The sequence below is a fragment of the Equus quagga genome, chromosome 5 (assembly GCF_021613505.1).
Source record: "Equus quagga isolate Etosha38 chromosome 5, UCLA_HA_Equagga_1.0, whole genome shotgun sequence".
In the NCBI taxonomy this organism is placed as follows: Eukaryota; Metazoa; Chordata; class Mammalia; order Perissodactyla; family Equidae; genus Equus; species Equus quagga.
Window position 1 is genome coordinate 28514268 of NC_060271.1, and position 17123 is coordinate 28531390.

The window sequence follows — 17123 nt, forward strand, 5'->3', positions numbered from 1 at the left end:
ATTTTCTTTTTTAGCCTTTTTTTTTTTTTTTAAAGATTGGCCCTGAGCTAACATCTGTTGCCAATCTTTTTTTCCTTCTTTTCCCCAAAGCCCCCCAGTACACAGTTGTATATTCTAGTTGTAGGTCCTTCTGGTTCTGCTATGTAGGATGCCGCCTCAGCATGGCTTGATGAGCAGTGCTAGGTGCACACCCAGGATCCAAACTTGCAAAACCGTGGGCCAAAGAAGCAGAACAAGGGAACTTAACCACTCTGCCACGGGCCCAGCCCCTTTTAGCCTCCTCTAATCTGGAACAGTTTCTCAGCCCTTCTTTGTTTTTTACAACATTGACAATCTGTTCTGGAGAAATGTGGGTTTGGATTTGTCTGATTATTTCCTCATGATTAGTTTTACGTAATGCATTTTGACAGAAACACTATCTAAGTGATCTTGTATCCTCCTCAGTGCAGACTATCAGGTGGCATATGATGTCTATTTGTCTTGATTAAGGTCGTATCTACCAGGGTTCTCTACTATATTACTTTTTCCCTTTGTTATCTGTGAGGAAATACTTTTACGTTGTGCAAATATCCCATCCTCCATCAGATTTCCACCCAATGGTTTCAATCATTCACTGATTATTCTTGCCTGAACCAATTACTGGTATGGGGTATGACGGTTATAAAATGGTGATTTTCCAACTCCATCATTTCTTCATTTAGTAGCTGGCAATCTACTAGAATGAAGCGCTTTTCTCTCCCTCTCTGCCCCCCTCCCCTTCTCCTCTCCCTCCTTCTCTCTCTTAGCAGTGCAAACTCAGATATTTTTTATTCAGTGGGTGTTAACTCTTTACTATTATTATTCATCCTGACGCTCACAGATCTGGCCAGTAGCATGTCCTTCAAGGTAGCTCCTGTGTCCTTATGATACGTCCCTATCATTTTTCGTATAATTCTTTACTTTCTGTTTATCTTCTGCCACAAAATGTTGTAGGTTCATCTTGTACACTCCCTGTCCCAGACCTGGGATCAGTTATTTCTCCAAGGACCTCTGGTTCTTTGTAGTGGGGAATGGTATTTAGAAACCAGTAACTCAAAGCTATTGGGGTATCACTGCTTCTGGACCCTTTCAGAAGACAGAGATGGAAATAATATATAAATATATATTAATATATATGTATTTTTAAAACAATGAGTTCATACTGATACTGCTAATTCCAATCCAATACTTGAGAGTTGTTCTTTGCGTTTTCCTATTCCATATCTGAATTTCCCTTATCCCACAGTGAGAAGGGAACATAATGATATATCTATTTATTATAAATATTATATTTATAATTATATATTTTATATAACAAATATACTATAAATATAATTATAAATATATTTATTATATATTAATATAATTATAAATATTATATATTAACATTTATAAATTTACTCATTGATATAATTGCTCATTTGCTCAATTCTACAATACACACAAAATAGTTACAGAATTGCTATAGCAATACCACTACAAATGATAAATCTACTAACTAGAGTTGAATCAAGATTTCTTTAAAGTTTATTTTGTCTTTAAAATATATAGTCAATGTACCGTGTTGAAAAATTACTTGGGTTAGTTAGCATCCTCCTCCCCATCTTTGTTGATTTAATTTTACTTTTTGAATGTGCAAAACCTCAAGACGGTTCTAAAAGACTCCACAAGAAAGTCCAGAAGAGGGTTACTGCCCTCTCTCTACCCCTCCACTCTATACCTTCCACCCTCTGGAGATGACCAACTTCATTGTTTCTGCTTATCCATTCTGTGCTTGTGTTTGCAAAAATATGCAGGTATATACATAAATTGTTATTCCCCTTCCTTTGTTACACTTAAATTGGTAAAAATTATATTAAAATAGCCCTTAAAGATATGGAAAAGATATTCAATTTTACTCATAAGAGAAATGTAACTTAAAACTATATTGATACACCATTTCTCATTTGTTAGAATGGTGAAAAATTCAAAAGCTTAACCATACAGTCTGTTGGAGAGTTGTGGAGAAATAGGCACTCTTATGCATTGCTACTGGGAAGCCAAAATGGTGCAACTCCCATGGAAGGAAATTTGGCAATATCTAACAAAACCACATATACAATTTACCCTTCGGCCAGCAATCCCACTTCTAAATTTTTACATCTGCTGAAGATACATCTCCAGCAAAACTAAAACACATGTGTACAAGGTTATTCGTTAAGGTACTGTTGCAATTACAAACTATTAGAAACAACTCTAAGAGTCCACACATGGGAAATTCATTGAATAAATCTTGGTTCATCTACATAATAGGGTACTATGCAGCTGTGAAAAAGAAATCTATGAATTGATATGAGTGATGTCCAAGACATACTGGTAAGTGAAAAAAGTGAATATATATATCATGCCTCAATGATTCTTCATCCTCAACAAGTCCTCCAAGATCAGTCAGTCAACTCTTCTATTCTCTCCTTACATGGAACCGCATGTCTTTATTTCCTTCCCTATCCTCCTAAGAATCCATGATTCATTACTACAATCATTCTCTTGCAACATTCATCTGACAAAACCGCAACCCCAGATGACCTTCTAGCTCTCCTGTATCTTCAACTTCCCCTTTCTCTACTGATTCTTTCCCCTTGGGATTAAACAAGCTCAAGTTTCTCTAATCTAAAAAACTTCCTTGATGCCAAATCCACATCTAGCTATGGCCTTCCATTTCTCTTCTCCTTTACAGCCAGATTGAAAGAGTAGTCTATACTCAATATTTTCACTTCCTCACTTCCCAATAATTCCTCAACCCATTTCTATCTGTCTACACCACACACCACAAAAATGGCTCTTGCCAAGCTTACCATTGTAACTTCCTTGCCCTAAATCTTAGCCCTTATCTTACTTGGCCCCTTGACAGTATCTGAGAGTGCTGACCAGTTCCTCCTCAATGAAACTTTCTTTTGGGTTCTGCAGCATCACCCTCTGTTTTCCCTCCTACTCCCCTAGATGATTTTCTTGACACCTTTTGCATACTCTTCTTTGTCCAACTGGCCCTTACGTTGGTCTTCTTTATGGCTCCATCCTAGGCTTTCTTCCCACTCTTCACACTCTCCAAAAGCAATCACAACTCACTCTCATTGCTCCAATCTATGTGCTGCTCACTGCTCCCAAATCGACATCTCCAGTGTGTACCTCTATCCTAAGCTCAGACTCAAGTATTCCAACTACCTGTCCAGAAAGCACTAAACAACACATGGCCTACAGCTCCAGAACATCCATAACCTCCCCTAAAATCTCTTCCTTCTCCAGTGCTCCCTAACTCAGCACATGATACTATCATTTACCCTGTCACTCAAGCCAGAAACTTGACCTTCATCCTTGACTCCTCTCTTTTTCTAATTTTCTACATTCAGTCACCAAGAATTCTGTTAGTTCTACCTGTTAAATGTCTTTCAAATTCACTGACTTCTCTCCATCCAAATTACCATTATCTTAGCTCAGGTAACCCGTCACCTCTTCCTGAATCACTGCCACAGCCTCTTAAATGGTCTGGCTGTCCCTAGTTTAAACTGCTGCAATCTTCATTTTGAAGCCAAGATTAACGTTTTTTTAAAGCTTAATTCTGATCATATTGCTCTCATGGTAAAAACCATTCAATGGCTCTCCACTGCCCTTAGGATAAAGTCCATAGTCTTCAACATAGCTTACGACATCCTTTATTATGAACATCTCACCCACACTCACCTCACCAACCTCATCTGTCATCCTTCTTCCACTTGCATTCTGTGACCATCTTTTCTCTTGAATTGAGTATTGTCTGCTTTCTCTTGCATCACTCATATGCTGTTCTCCGAGCCGAGAACTTACCTGCCCCCAAAGCCGAGAATTTTTACTCTCCCTACCCCCACCTGCCCCAAATCTAGCTAGCTTCTCCCATCCATCCTTCAGGTATCAACCTAGACTACACTTCTCTTAGGAAGACAGCTGAGACCTCTCCAGCCCATCATGTTTCACTCATTTGTGAAATTTCTCAGAATAATGACAGACACATGGAGGAGAAGAGATTGGGGTTGGGGAGAGAACAAACATTTGCTGAGCATTATGTTTGATATAAAAGTGAAAGTGTCTGATAGGACTATAAATTGATACAAACTCCATGAAAGGCAATTTTGGTTAATATTTATCAAAATCACAGACGCATATACCCTCTGATCAATAATTCCACTTGTAGGTATATATCCTATAGATATACACTCACATGTGCCAAATGATTTTCCTTGGAAGGAATAACCCACACACAAAAGACTGTAAGTAATCAACATGTCTATCAACAGGGACAGTTTAAATAAATTTGGTATATTCATACAACAGAATACTTTGAAGCCGTGAAAGAATTAAAAATTAGAAATATCTTTATGTATTGACATGGTAAAATCATGAAAGTATCTTTTTAAAATTAAAAAGTAAGGTACAGGGGCCCGGCCTGGTGGCCCAACGGTTAAGTTTGCACGTTCCGCTTCTCGACCGCCCGGGATTTGCTGGTTCAGATCCCAGGTGCAGACATGGCACCGCTTGGCAAAAGTCATGCTATGGTAGGCGTCCCACGTAGAAACTGGAGGAAGATGGGCATGGATGTTAGCTCAGGGTCAGTCTTCCTCAGCAAAAAGAGGAGGACTGGCAGTAGTTAGCTCAGGGCTAATCTTCCTCAAAAAAAAGTAAGGTACAAAGCAGTAAATATGTTAGGCTAACATTTGTGAGAAAAGGTGAGAATTTTATGCATAAAATTTCTCTGGAAGGATACTAAAACTGATTACATTAGTTGATTCCAGAGAAGTAAATTAGATGGCTGGGACAAAGAGTGGAGAAGGAGACAATCTCTCTTTTTTTTCTTCCTTCTTTTTTCTCCCTAAAGCCCACCATTACATAGTTGTATATTCCAATTGTGAGTGCCTCTGGTTGTGCTATGTGGGACACCGCCTCAGTGTGGCCTGATGAGCGGTGCCATGACCGCACCCAGGATCCGGACCTGCTAAACCCTGGGCCCCCGAAGCAGAGCATGTGAACTTAACCACTTGGGGCCAGCCCCAGAGACGATCTTTTAAACTTTTAAAATTAGAACCATATGAAGGTTTACCTGATCAAAAATAAGTAAACAATGTCTTCTCAGACAAGGGAAACAACAGAAAGAATAAACAAATGGGACTTCATCAGACTAAAGAGCTTCTTCAAGGCAAAGGAGAACAGGATTGAAACAAAAAAACAACCCACTAACTGGGAAAAAATAATTGCAAGTAATACATCTGACATAAGGCTTAATATCCAAAATATATAAAGAACTCACACAACTCAACAACAAAAAAAATCAAACAACCTGATCAAAAAATGGGCAGGAGACGGGGCTGGCCCCGTGGCCAAGTGGTTAAGTTCGCGCGCTCCGCTGCAGGCGGCCCAGTGTTTCATTGGTTCGGGTCCTGGGCGCGGACAAAGCACTGCTCATCAAGCCACGCTGAGGCGGCGTCCCACATGCCACAACTAGAAGGACCCACAACGAAGAATATACAACTATGTACCTGGGGGCTTTGGGGAGAAAAAGGAAAAAAAAAAAAAAAAAAAATGGGCAGGAGACATGAACAGACATTTCTCCAAAGAAGTTATACAGATGGCTAATAGGCACATGAAAAGATGTTCATCATCGCTTTGCATCAGGGAAATGCAAATCAAAACTACACTAAGATATCACCTTACACCCATTAGAATGACAAAAATAACTAAAACAAATAGTAACAAATGTTGGAGAGGTTGTGGAGAAAAAGGAACCCTCATACACTGCTGGTGGGAATGCAAACTCGTGCAGCCACTATGGAAAACAGTATGGAGATTGCTCAAAAAATTAAAAATAGAACTACCATATGATCCAACTATCCCACTACTGGGTATCTATCCAAAGAACCAGAAATCAGCAATTCCAAAAGTCCCATGCACCTCTATGTTCAGTGCAGCATTATTCACAATAGCCAAGACGTGGAAGCAACCTAAGTGCCCATCAACAGATGACTGGATAAAGAAGGTGTGGTATATATACACAATGGAATACTACTCAGCCATAAAAAAGAACAAAATCGTCCCATTTGTAACAACATGGATGGACCTTGAGGGAATTATGTTAAGTGAAATAAGCCAGTTAGAGAAGGACAATCTCTGTATGACTCCACTCATATGAGGAATTTAAAAATGTGGACAAAGAGAAAAGATTAGTGGCTACCAGGGGAAAGGTGGGGTGGGGGGTGGGCACAAAGGGTGAAGGGGTGCACCTACAACACGACTGACAGACAATAACGTACAACTGAAATTTCACAAGATTGTAACCTATCATTAACTCAATAAAAAAGAAAAAAGAAAAAAAGAAAAAAAGAAGTAAATAAAAAAAGAAAGTGCCTAACAGTCAGATGACAGGTTAAAGAAGAAAATGTTTAAGAAGCATCATTCATGTCATCCATCCAAACCTCCAAGTCTTTTTGATTCCAATGCAATGAGCAGTTTTAGATCATGATTTAGTTAAAAAATCTAAAGTGCCAAGATTTGAGAGTGCCAAGGACAATTTCCCATCACAAGAGGGCAGAGTGCAACAGCACTGATGTACTTCTTGATTCAGATCTTCTTTAGGAAGAAAAACCAGGGACAAAATAATGAAAAGACCTAAAGGTGGATGGAAACTGGTCACAGAAGACAAGAACTTTCAGGAAAGAAATAAGAAAAATAAAGAAAATCAGCTTAGAAAAGTAGATTTTTCAGAGGCTTGGGGAACTGGTAGGATGAATACAATGGAAAGAATATCTAAGAAATAGTTACCCAAGTTAACTTGGATGCTTTTTGAATAGGCATCTCTGTGGGTACAAATTCTACCAATATACAGGAAAGGTAACAAGATACCAGACTGGTTAAACTTGGAATTTTTAAGAAACTCAAAATGCAAACTAGAAAGTCAAAAAGTAAAAATCAGGCCACATTATGAAGCTGGAAGGTAGAGAAATAGTATGGTTGAATAGGGACAAGGTTAAGAAGGCTAACTTAAACAGAGGAAATCACAAAAGCCAATCAAACCTGAGAGTTCTCTTTGTTTCCTTTTGCATTTTTCAAAAGTATACAAGCAGTAAATTAGGAAATCCAGGAAAAAAGTTTCCCCCAGATAATAAAGAAGAAAACGTTATAATCAATAAACCACAAAAAGACAGGAGCTTTTACTGTTGATTTTACCTCTTTTATCCCACTTCCAACCCCCATTAATCACCTCTTCCTAATGCCAAAAATCAACTGTTGTTAACCAATGTGTGGTCCACATGTAACAATGGGTGGGAAATAAAACAAGGGAAGGAAATGACCATAAAGTGGTTTTAAAAGTTAGATGCCATCAAATCAGCATCTTAGGACTAGCATCTTAGGAAACTTTTTTTCCTCCCTCTATTTTATATGTGGGATGCCACCACAGCATGGCTTGATGAGTGGTGTGTGGGTCCGTGCCCGAGATCTGAACCTGCAAACCCTGAGCCGCCGAAGCAGAGCATGCAAACTTAACCACTACACCACTGGGCCAGCCCCTGTATACTACTGTATAGATGAGGAAATGGGTGTTAGAAGTTAAAGGACTTATCCAAGGTCAAAGAGCTAATAATGGCATTTTTATTACTATTTGGGGAGGGAGTCACAAAAAGGCATCCCCTCCATCCTCAAACTAGGAAAGAGAGAAGTAAGATAGACTATTAAGAGTTAAGATTGTAAAAATCACTACACTTGAACATTTCCTCTTCCTTGGCTTCCATGATACCATGTTCTCCTCAGATTCTTCCACCTCTATGCCTGTTCTTTCTGTCTCCTGTGGGTAGAGTAAGAGAAGAAGCAGGTAATCTCTAAATGTTGAAACATCTTGGTTCTTGGTCCTGGGCCCTCTTCTCTCTCCTACTTTCTCCCCAGGGGATATTATCTAGTCAGGCTGTTTCATGACTCTATAGACCACTGGTTCTCAAAGTTTTTAGTCTCAAAATCCCTTTAAACTATTCAAAATTATTGAGGATCAAATAATCCTCATAATAATTGAGGACCTCAAAGAGCTTTTGTTTATAGGGGTTATACTGATTGATATTTACCATATTAGAAAATAAAGCAATATCTCATGCTATTAATTTCATTTAAAAATAACAATAGGGGCCAGCCCCACAGCCGAGTGATTGAGTTCATACGCTCCGCTTTGGTGGCCCAGGGTTTCGCCGGTTTGGATCATAGGCGTAGACATGGCACTGCTCGTCAAGCCATGCTGAAGCGGCGTCCGACATAGCACAGCCAGAAGGTCCTAACTAGAATATACAACTATGTAATGGGGAACTTTGGGGAGAAGAAGAAAATAATAAAAATAACAATAATGATAAAAATAAACTAACACATTTTAAATGAAAAGTAACTATATTTTCCAAGATAGAAGAATTTAATGAGAAGAGTGGTGTTGCTTTACATTTTTGCAAACCTCTTTAATGTCCAGTTTAATGGAAGACAACTGGGTTCTCATACCTACTTTTGTATTCAGTTTGTTGCAAATTGTTATTTTGGTTGAAGTATATAAAGAAAATCCAGTCTCACAAATATAAGTAGTTTGAATAGGGAGGAGTATTTTAATAGCCTTTTCAAATAATTGTAGATATCCTTCTTGTCAAACTCTACAAGTAATGCTTTCTTCAAGTTACAATGTGGAATCTGAAACCACATAAATGAACTATTGGTACCCTGCTACATTAAAACCTATTGGTCTATTCTGCATTACGCACAGGTTTTTTAAGCATGTATGACTCTGTTCCACCATACAGTGGTCATTTTGAAAACAGCGACTCACTGAATTTGAAGATCTTCAAATGTTAACATTCACTATACAATATTGTTGACATCTGTTAACATCACCACAGATCTTATCAAAAAAGTCTTTTAAATATTGAGAAGCTATCAAGCTCATGGTGGCAGATACAAGTTTTTTTTTATGTTCTTTTTTTGTGATTCTGCTTAAAAGCTCAAATTTTATCCTTGGCAACAAATAACTGTCAGTTGTTTTTCTTGAAGTGACAGCTCACTTCATTCATTTTTAAGAAAATGTCTGCCAAATACCCATGTTTGAATAGCCACAGTTTTCACCTGCTACTCATTCTTTCAGATAGTGTTTCATGAAAAAAGTGGCTAGTCGAGCTTGCAACTCAAACAACTGAACAAGTGCTTTTCCTCAAGACAACCATCCTAGTTCAGTATGCAACAGCAGTATTTTATAGATCCTTCCCATCCCAGAAGACAGAATACTAGAGAGATGTGTGCTTAAGGGTTGAAAATGAACAAAATTAATAACTTTTACTGCTTCACATCAAGGACATTTTAAGTAAAACTGCCTTCTTTCTTTGATCACTGCAAGTGCATGAGGCGAATAATTCAACAACAGTTCAACGCTACTTGCCTTGATTCATGCTAAGGTGACAGTAGTTTTACTACCATTTTTTATTTTGTAAATTTTTAAACGAATTCACTTTTGTTTTTTGGGGTTTTTTGCAAATAACGTCTTTAGTATTACTATGAAAGTAGCTTTGACCTCATGGATTCCCTTAAAAAGGTCGTGGGGATCCCCAGGGCTCTGCAGACCACACTTTAAGAACTGCTACTATAGACTCTCTATGTCCATGACTCTCCAGTTTTTATCCCAGTCTATGCCCCTCTCCTGATCCCAGATCCATTGGATCCTCTAACAACGATAGAAATGTCTTTGCTCTTATGAGAGGCCAAGTCCTCTGCTTGAACTCTGAATCCCATCCCTTCCAGCCTTCCCCAGGATTTTGGTCCTTCAGTCATTCTGTCCTTCTCCTATATTAGCAATCCCTTCCTCTCTCATCAACATACAAACATCCTCTAGTATTTCTTCCCATTCTTACAAATCTCTCCTTTGATCCCATAGAACCCTCCAGCTACTGCACCATACCTCTGTTTCCTTTTGTAAACAAAGCTTTTGAAGAGTTGTTTACAATCTCAACAAAGCTGGAAAAAAACCAAAATTACTTTGAAGAGAGGAAACGAGGAGAATAAAAAAGATGTCATTCTTCCTCCAATCTCCTGAAATGACTCCCCATCAGTTAAAGCCAACCAGAAGAGTGACCACTGACCTATCTGTGCAAATGAGCTGCCCAGGTAGTGAGCTGAAGAAAAAAAGGTGAAGAGTAGGTGTAGAGGGACAAGAGCCGGTATCTTTGACAGTTTACCCTTCTGACTGCTTACATGCCACATTCCTTTCATCTGGGGGAACGGAAGAAAGGAAGAGAGGAAAGGAAGGAAGGTGGGGGAGGGAGGAAGAGAGGGAGGGAAGGAAGGGAGAGAGGGTGGAAGGAGGGAGGGGTGAAGTGAGGGAGGGAGAGAAATTTCCATGACCCTCTAAAAAAAAAGGAAGAAAAAAGAGAGTTGTCTATACTTGCTGTTGCCACTTCTCCGCCTCCAATCACTCCTCAGCCCCTCCAATCTAGCATCTATTCCCACCACCCCAGCAAAGCTGCTCTAGTCAAGACCACGGTTACTGTTTTGTCCTTACCTTACGCAACCTCTCAGCACAGACTACAACTGACCACTCCTTCTGTCTTGACATACTCTCATTAATTGGCCTTTACTCTCTCCCGGTTTTGTTTCTTTTCCACTTCACTGACTATTCTTTCTTGGTTAAGTTTTTATCTCCTTAGCTTGTAATCAACTTCTGAAAGCTGGAGTGCGTCAGAGGTAGGTCTTGGACCCTATTCTCTGTGGCTCCATTGCTACTTCTGTCTCCAGATTTTCCCCTATAGTCCACATCTCTCTCCCGATTAGTACCGTCAAGTTCTTACCTGACATCTCCACAAAGCTATCCAACAGGTTTCCCAACTTAACATGTCCAATCTCTGATGTTCTCCCAAACCTATTTTTCTCCCAGTCTTCTTCTTTCCATCTGCTCTCACTTCTCTAAGTCTCACAAGTGACAAAGCTGGGATTTAAACTAGGTCTTTCTTTTTAAACATCTAAGCCTATGTACATTCCTTCATACTATGTGCTGCTACTACAGGTCCTGGCCAAGGTGGCCTTTAGACAAGTGCAAACTGAAACAGTCCACTTTAAAACAATTTTGTTTTTGAGTTCTAGCCCTTGGGAAACAATAGATGGAATCCCATTTTGTGTTCATAGAAGTTTCCAAGTCTATTCTGGACAAAGTTATCAAACCAGGAAGAGATGGTAGAGACAACATGGGCTGGGTGGAGGCAGAGCCAAAAGGAGGGGTCTAGTACGCCAGGGGTCACTGTCTACTTAGCATCCACCAGAGCAGGGTTTCTCAACCTCGGCATTATTGACATTTGGGGTTGCTTAATTCTTTGTTGTACTGCACATTCTAGGACGTTTGGCAGCATCTCCAGCCTCTACTCACTATATGCCAGTAGTACCCTTCTAGTTTTCACAACCAAAATTACTTCTGGACATTGCCAAATGTCCTCTTCGAGGTAAAATCCTCCTCGCCCTGCCCCCAACGGCACTAGAGGGACATACTTTGAGTTATGTTCCAAAGGAAAGATGCAGAGAAACTAAAAAGAACAGAGTAAAGGATAAATAACAAAATATCTCAAAATACTACGTCTTCAAAGAATTCTTAGAGATATGGGAAAACAATCATGATATAAAAGGAGTTTACCAAACTGAGTAAATGGTATGAGCCCCATTTTGTAGCAAAAAAGTTTACATAAGCATGGAAAAAACTGGAAGACTTAAGAATCATAATCGTTATTTACTGAACTAGCTCACTATGATCCAGGCACTGTATGAAACACTTCACACAAATCTTCTCATTTAATTGTCACAGTGATTCTCAGTTATTGCTCTGTTTTACAGATCAGGCACCTAGGGGTAACTTGCACAAGCATATATAGCTGTGGAGAAGACAGGTCTTGAAACTTAATTTATCTAGCTCCAATGCCCATCTCTTAACTAGTATTCTGCTTCATAATACACAAAGGTGGTATACCAAACATTAACAATGTTTATCTCTAGATGGTAGAAATAAAAGTTAATTTGTTTCTTCTCTATATTTTTCTGTCTATTCCGTATTTTCTACTATGGCATTTATTGCTTCTATAATCAGAAAAAAAATTTTAAGTGAAAGCTCTGCAGACAACTTGGTTACATGGAGAAAAGGATTATTATATGTGAACTTAAAAAATACAGAAAATTCGGGGCTGGCCCTGTGGCCGAGTGGTTAAGTTCGCGCGCTCCGCTGCAGGCAGCCCAGTGTTTCGTTGGTTCGAATCCTGGGCGCGGACATGGCACTGCTCATCAGACCACGCTGAGGCAGCGTCCCACATGCCACAACTAGAAGAACCCACAACGAAAGAATATACAACTATGTACATGGGGCGGCTTTGGGGAGAAAAAGGAAATAATAAAATCTTTAAAAAAAAAAATACAGAAAATTCAATGTAAAGTATGATTACAATTTTGTAAAAACATGCAGGAGATAAAAGGAAGTATACAAAATGCTAATAGTAATTGTATTAGGGAGGTGGGACTAAAGCAATTTTTACTTACTTTTTCCATATTACTATTAATGTAGTCATATTTTATAATGGATAAAAGTTTATAATTAAAAGAAAGCAACAACAGTTATCTATTATATCATTACCTCGAGATAACACTGTTAACACTCAATAAATTTCTTTCTAGTCTTTTTCTAAGATCAACATAATCACTTAAAAACACTATCCTGAAGAAACCAAAGAGAATTCTTACTCAACCTGCAGATAACACTAAGTTGGATAGGATAGCTAAAAGTTGGATTCAAAACATGATCTTGAGGAAAGAAAGAGAATGGAACTAACATTATGGAGTCTCTGTGTTAGACACAATGAAAAACCTGAACTTCTGAAGCCTTGGCTCCCCATGGACACACAGGACAACACTGGACAAGGTATGTGACCTTTCTAAACCCGTTTTTGTTTTTTTTTAATACCTTTTCCCTATCGACCTCCCCACAGCATTTCTTTGAAGCTATAATGAGAAAGCATGTGTGTGTGCACGTGTGGGTGTGTGTGTATAAAAATACTTTGTAAACTCTAAATTCTTGTTCAAAGGTGAGATCATCACCGTCCAAGCCAATAGTAAAAACAGTGGTGTGCAACTAAACAACCTTTTTTCAAGCACAGAGCAAATAATACAACCAAAACATAATTTCTGTGTGACCATGTCAATCACTAATCTTGATTCAGATTTGCCTGCCTAATAAAACTGCTGGAAAGGAGAGGTAACCTTCAGGTATGACCTGCAGAGAAAAACTTGTTTATGCTTGAATGATGCCAAGAGGATTGTCTGCAGGCAGAGGATGGAGAGCTGGCCATCTGCATCTAGGGTGCAAACTGGATCTCTTACCTGCAGCTCTGCTTCCAGGCCCAGTCGTCTGATAAAGGGGTCAGTGACATGGTAGCGCCGCTCAAAGCTCAGGGCACCCCGCTCCTGGGAGACAGAAACAAACTCATAGTTTCATTGACTCAATTCAACATGATTTACTATGTGCCTCTTATGTGTCCAGCTCTGTGCTGGGCACCACAGGAACTAGAAAAGATAAGAAATTGGCTGGCGGTAGCTTGCACTGTACTTGGGCAGGGATTAGAGAATGACAGAAGAAAATATATAATTAAGCACTAAGTTGTGCTTGTTGGGTTACAAAAAAAAGTCAAAAATGAAAAAAAGGAAAGAAAAAATTGGAAACAATAAATAGGGAATTTTTCCATATTTAGGCTGGAGAGGGTGGGCACTGTCTTTAGGATACATAGTGTAGGGAATATACAAAGAAAAAAAATAACTTGCATGGACCCCCCAACTCTACGATCCTGTGCCTCTAGGAAATGGTCCTTGCCCTTGAGGGCCACTCAGTCTAATGAAATCACAAAAAAACCTATAAATGGACAAAGCTCCAAAAGGATTCAAGGATGCAGGGAAAAATACACAAAACACAGACTAACGTGCACCAAGTACATGGCTCATGTACAGGGCTGGACTCAATCCTTCTGGATGATGACCACAGCTTACACTGCAGGCCACTTAATTTTTAAAAGATTTTTAATTAGGGGCCGGCCCGGTGGCACAGTGGTTAAGTTCGCTCATTCCGCTTCGGTGGCCCAGGGTACACTGGTTCAGATCCCAGGTGCAGACAAGGCATTGCTTGGCAAGCTATGCTGTGGCAGGCGTCCCACATATAAAGTAGAGGAAGATGGACACACATGTTAGCTCAGGGCCAGTCTTCCTCAGCAAAAAGAGGATTGGTAGCTGATGTTAGCTCAGGGTTAATCTTCCTCAAAAAAAAAAAAGATTTTTAACTAAAAATTTTTTTAGCACTTAACCTTTTCAAAGAACTTTCTTATGTTCTTTTGGATTTCATTCTCAAGATCAGTCTGCAGGCACTCAGACATTATCACTTAATGTCACAACAGAATATCACAACAGAAAACTGAGACACAGGGAGGTAAAATAAAGTTTTATATGTAGTTAATTAGGGCAATGGTGAGGTTCAGCTCCTGACCCCAGCTTGGGGTACTACAGAAGAACAACATGTCTTGGTTGAATCTCTTCCATTAAATCCCCGTCCTCCTTTACTGAGGGTTTCCCTGACAATGCCTGGGCTACCTCGCTAAATGAACTTGACTGCCCAGTCATCCATTCATCTCACAGTATTGGAGTGTCTTCTGTGTACAGACTGCAGAGGACAGGTGCAGGCTTTGGTACAGGAGACCCTCAAAGAAGAGAAGAGAAGAAAGTCTAAGCTGACCTGGGACTAAGACTCTCCCAGATTCTGTTATACATACAACTTATCTCCCAGAACAACATGAAGAAGCTATGTTTACTCCTGCTGCATCCCCTTCCACACACACGGATGTGCACACACATGCACAACACACTGATCAGCCTCCCCTCATCAGCCTCCATTAATCTCAGCAGCCCACGTACAAGCATTTGGACAGAGGAGTCTCCATGAATTCCATGTTCTCAGGTAAAAGAAGATGGGAGTCAAGAGACCTTGATTCTAGTCCTGGGTCTAATTAGCCACTCATTAGCTATGTGACTTTAAGCAAGTCACAGACTGTAAACCTCCGTTTCATCAGCTGTAAAATGAATCTGTGGAAGAAAAAGGAGCTCATGTTCTGGTTCAAAGGTTTGGGCTGCTTACCTTGATCTGCCTATGGATGAGGTCTCTAGTTATGTTGACTTTTGCCATCTTCTCTTAATGGATTCAACAGAAGGAAGCTATAGAAGGATCTTCAGGACCCTTGAGCATTCCAGCCAAGCCCAGGTCCACAAGACACACATTTAATTACCTGGGGAAAAAACATCATCAAACCTTGCAGGATGGAATAAGGTGGCTTCAGAGACCTGATTCCACCCCTCAAACTGCCCACCAGCCCACCCAGTAAACTGGCTATAGCCTATGGTTTATGACACGATAGGCCTACTCCACAGTGGTGAAGAACCTCTGGAGGGTGTAGCGGGTAGGAGGGCGGGGAGACAATGACTCACAGCCACAGGAAGTATTGGAACACACACTGAAGGAGTCATGTGTGCCTCACCAGAAAATGGGGAGTTGGATATGAGTATGAAGGAAGATGGAAGTATATCTTGAAGGTAAGAACAAGGCACACAGCACGAAAGATGTCCAGTTTCACTTGCTCAGTATGCATCTGTGGCAACCAGTCTGAAACCTTTATTTATGCTTCAAATCCCTGACCCTCAGCTTAGCTTTCGCCAAAACCAAATCAGTATCACAGACAGAACACCCAACCATCTAACAGATTCACAGAATCAAAGAGCAGACAGGAAATATAATGGTGACCATGTCCAAGATACAATCCAATAGAGAAATCCCCCTTCACAATCCTGATAGGTAGGCTTTCTGTCTCATGACCTCTTGAAGCAACTCATTCCTCTATTATACAACTGACAGTGAGAAAGACCTAGTAACCTCATTTCTGATTATTTACCATAAGAAAACACAAAATATAAGAAACAGAAAAGTTGCATACCCAAGCATACCCATCACAGATTTCGTAACAGCAAAAAAATTAAAAACACCCAAGTTTCCAATGATAGAGGAACAGCCAAATAAGGTATAGCCATATGATATTACACAGCATTAGAAATGCTACTTACGAAGAAAAAATGCTTACATCCCAACAAACGTTTATATAATAACATGATGCTTTTTCAATAAACAAAATTATCACAGCTATGTTTAAGAAAGGAAATATAGGGGCCGGCCCAGTGGTGTAGTGGTTAAGTTCGTGCACTCTGCTTCAGCGGCCTGGGGTTCACAGGTTCGGATCCCCAGCGTGGACCTGGCACCGCTCATCAAGCCACGCTGTGGTGGCATCCCACATAAAATAGAGGAAGGTTGGCACAGATGTTAGCTCAGTGACAATCTTCCTCAAGCAAAAAGTGGAAGACTGGCAATAGATGTTAGGTCAGGGCCAATCTTCCTCACACACACAAAAATAAAAATAAAAAAATAAAAAATAATAATAGCTGTCTTTGGATAATAGTATGACTGACATTTTTCCTTTTACTTTATGAAGTTTTCAAATTTTTTCTATAAAAGCACATTAATTTTGTAATCAGGAGGAAAAAATAAACCATCAGCTTTTAAAATAAAGTTCTGTCACCTGTTTATTTCCACCTTTTGGTCCCGGTTCCACCTCTAGAGCCACATAGAAGGTCTAGTCTTTCTTCCCCATGATGGCCCTTTGTACGGTGATGATGGCTCTCAAGGCCCACCAGGCCTCTCTGTCAACCCTCCCAAGCCAGCAAGACCTCCCGAGGCCACTGCTGGATCTCCTGCCTCTGGCTTTCCATCAGCTGGCCTCCTGCAGATGCCCAGCTTCCTGAAATCACACCTTTCTCCACCTGATCTGTGGGCAGACTCCTTCCTTTCCTTTGGCATTTAACCTACAAAAGGAAACTCTCTATATAAACACCATGTTATTGCGGATTTTTTTTCTTTAGTGCCAGGCACACAGTAGGACAATAAAGAACTTGCTGCCTGATGTTCGTATTCAGTCAAAGTTCTTTGG

At 39.9% G+C, this 17123-nt stretch overlaps 1 protein-coding gene across 3 annotated transcripts in view; it reads right to left on the minus strand.

Annotated features, from left to right (window-relative positions):
- Positions 1 to 17123, minus strand: part of WDTC1 (WD and tetratricopeptide repeats 1) — a 62526-nt gene that overhangs the window by 31057 nt on the left and 14346 nt on the right. For all 3 annotated transcript variants that reach the window (XM_046661563.1, XM_046661561.1, XM_046661562.1), the window contains 2 exons: positions 15230 to 15377; positions 13435 to 13518 (listed from right to left, as the gene is read on the minus strand). In XM_046661563.1, the coding sequence (XP_046517519.1) occupies positions 13435 to 13518; positions 15230 to 15277 (132 nt within the window). In that variant the 5' untranslated portion in view covers positions 15278 to 15377. The remainder of the gene's footprint in view (positions 1 to 13434; positions 13519 to 15229; positions 15378 to 17123) is intronic.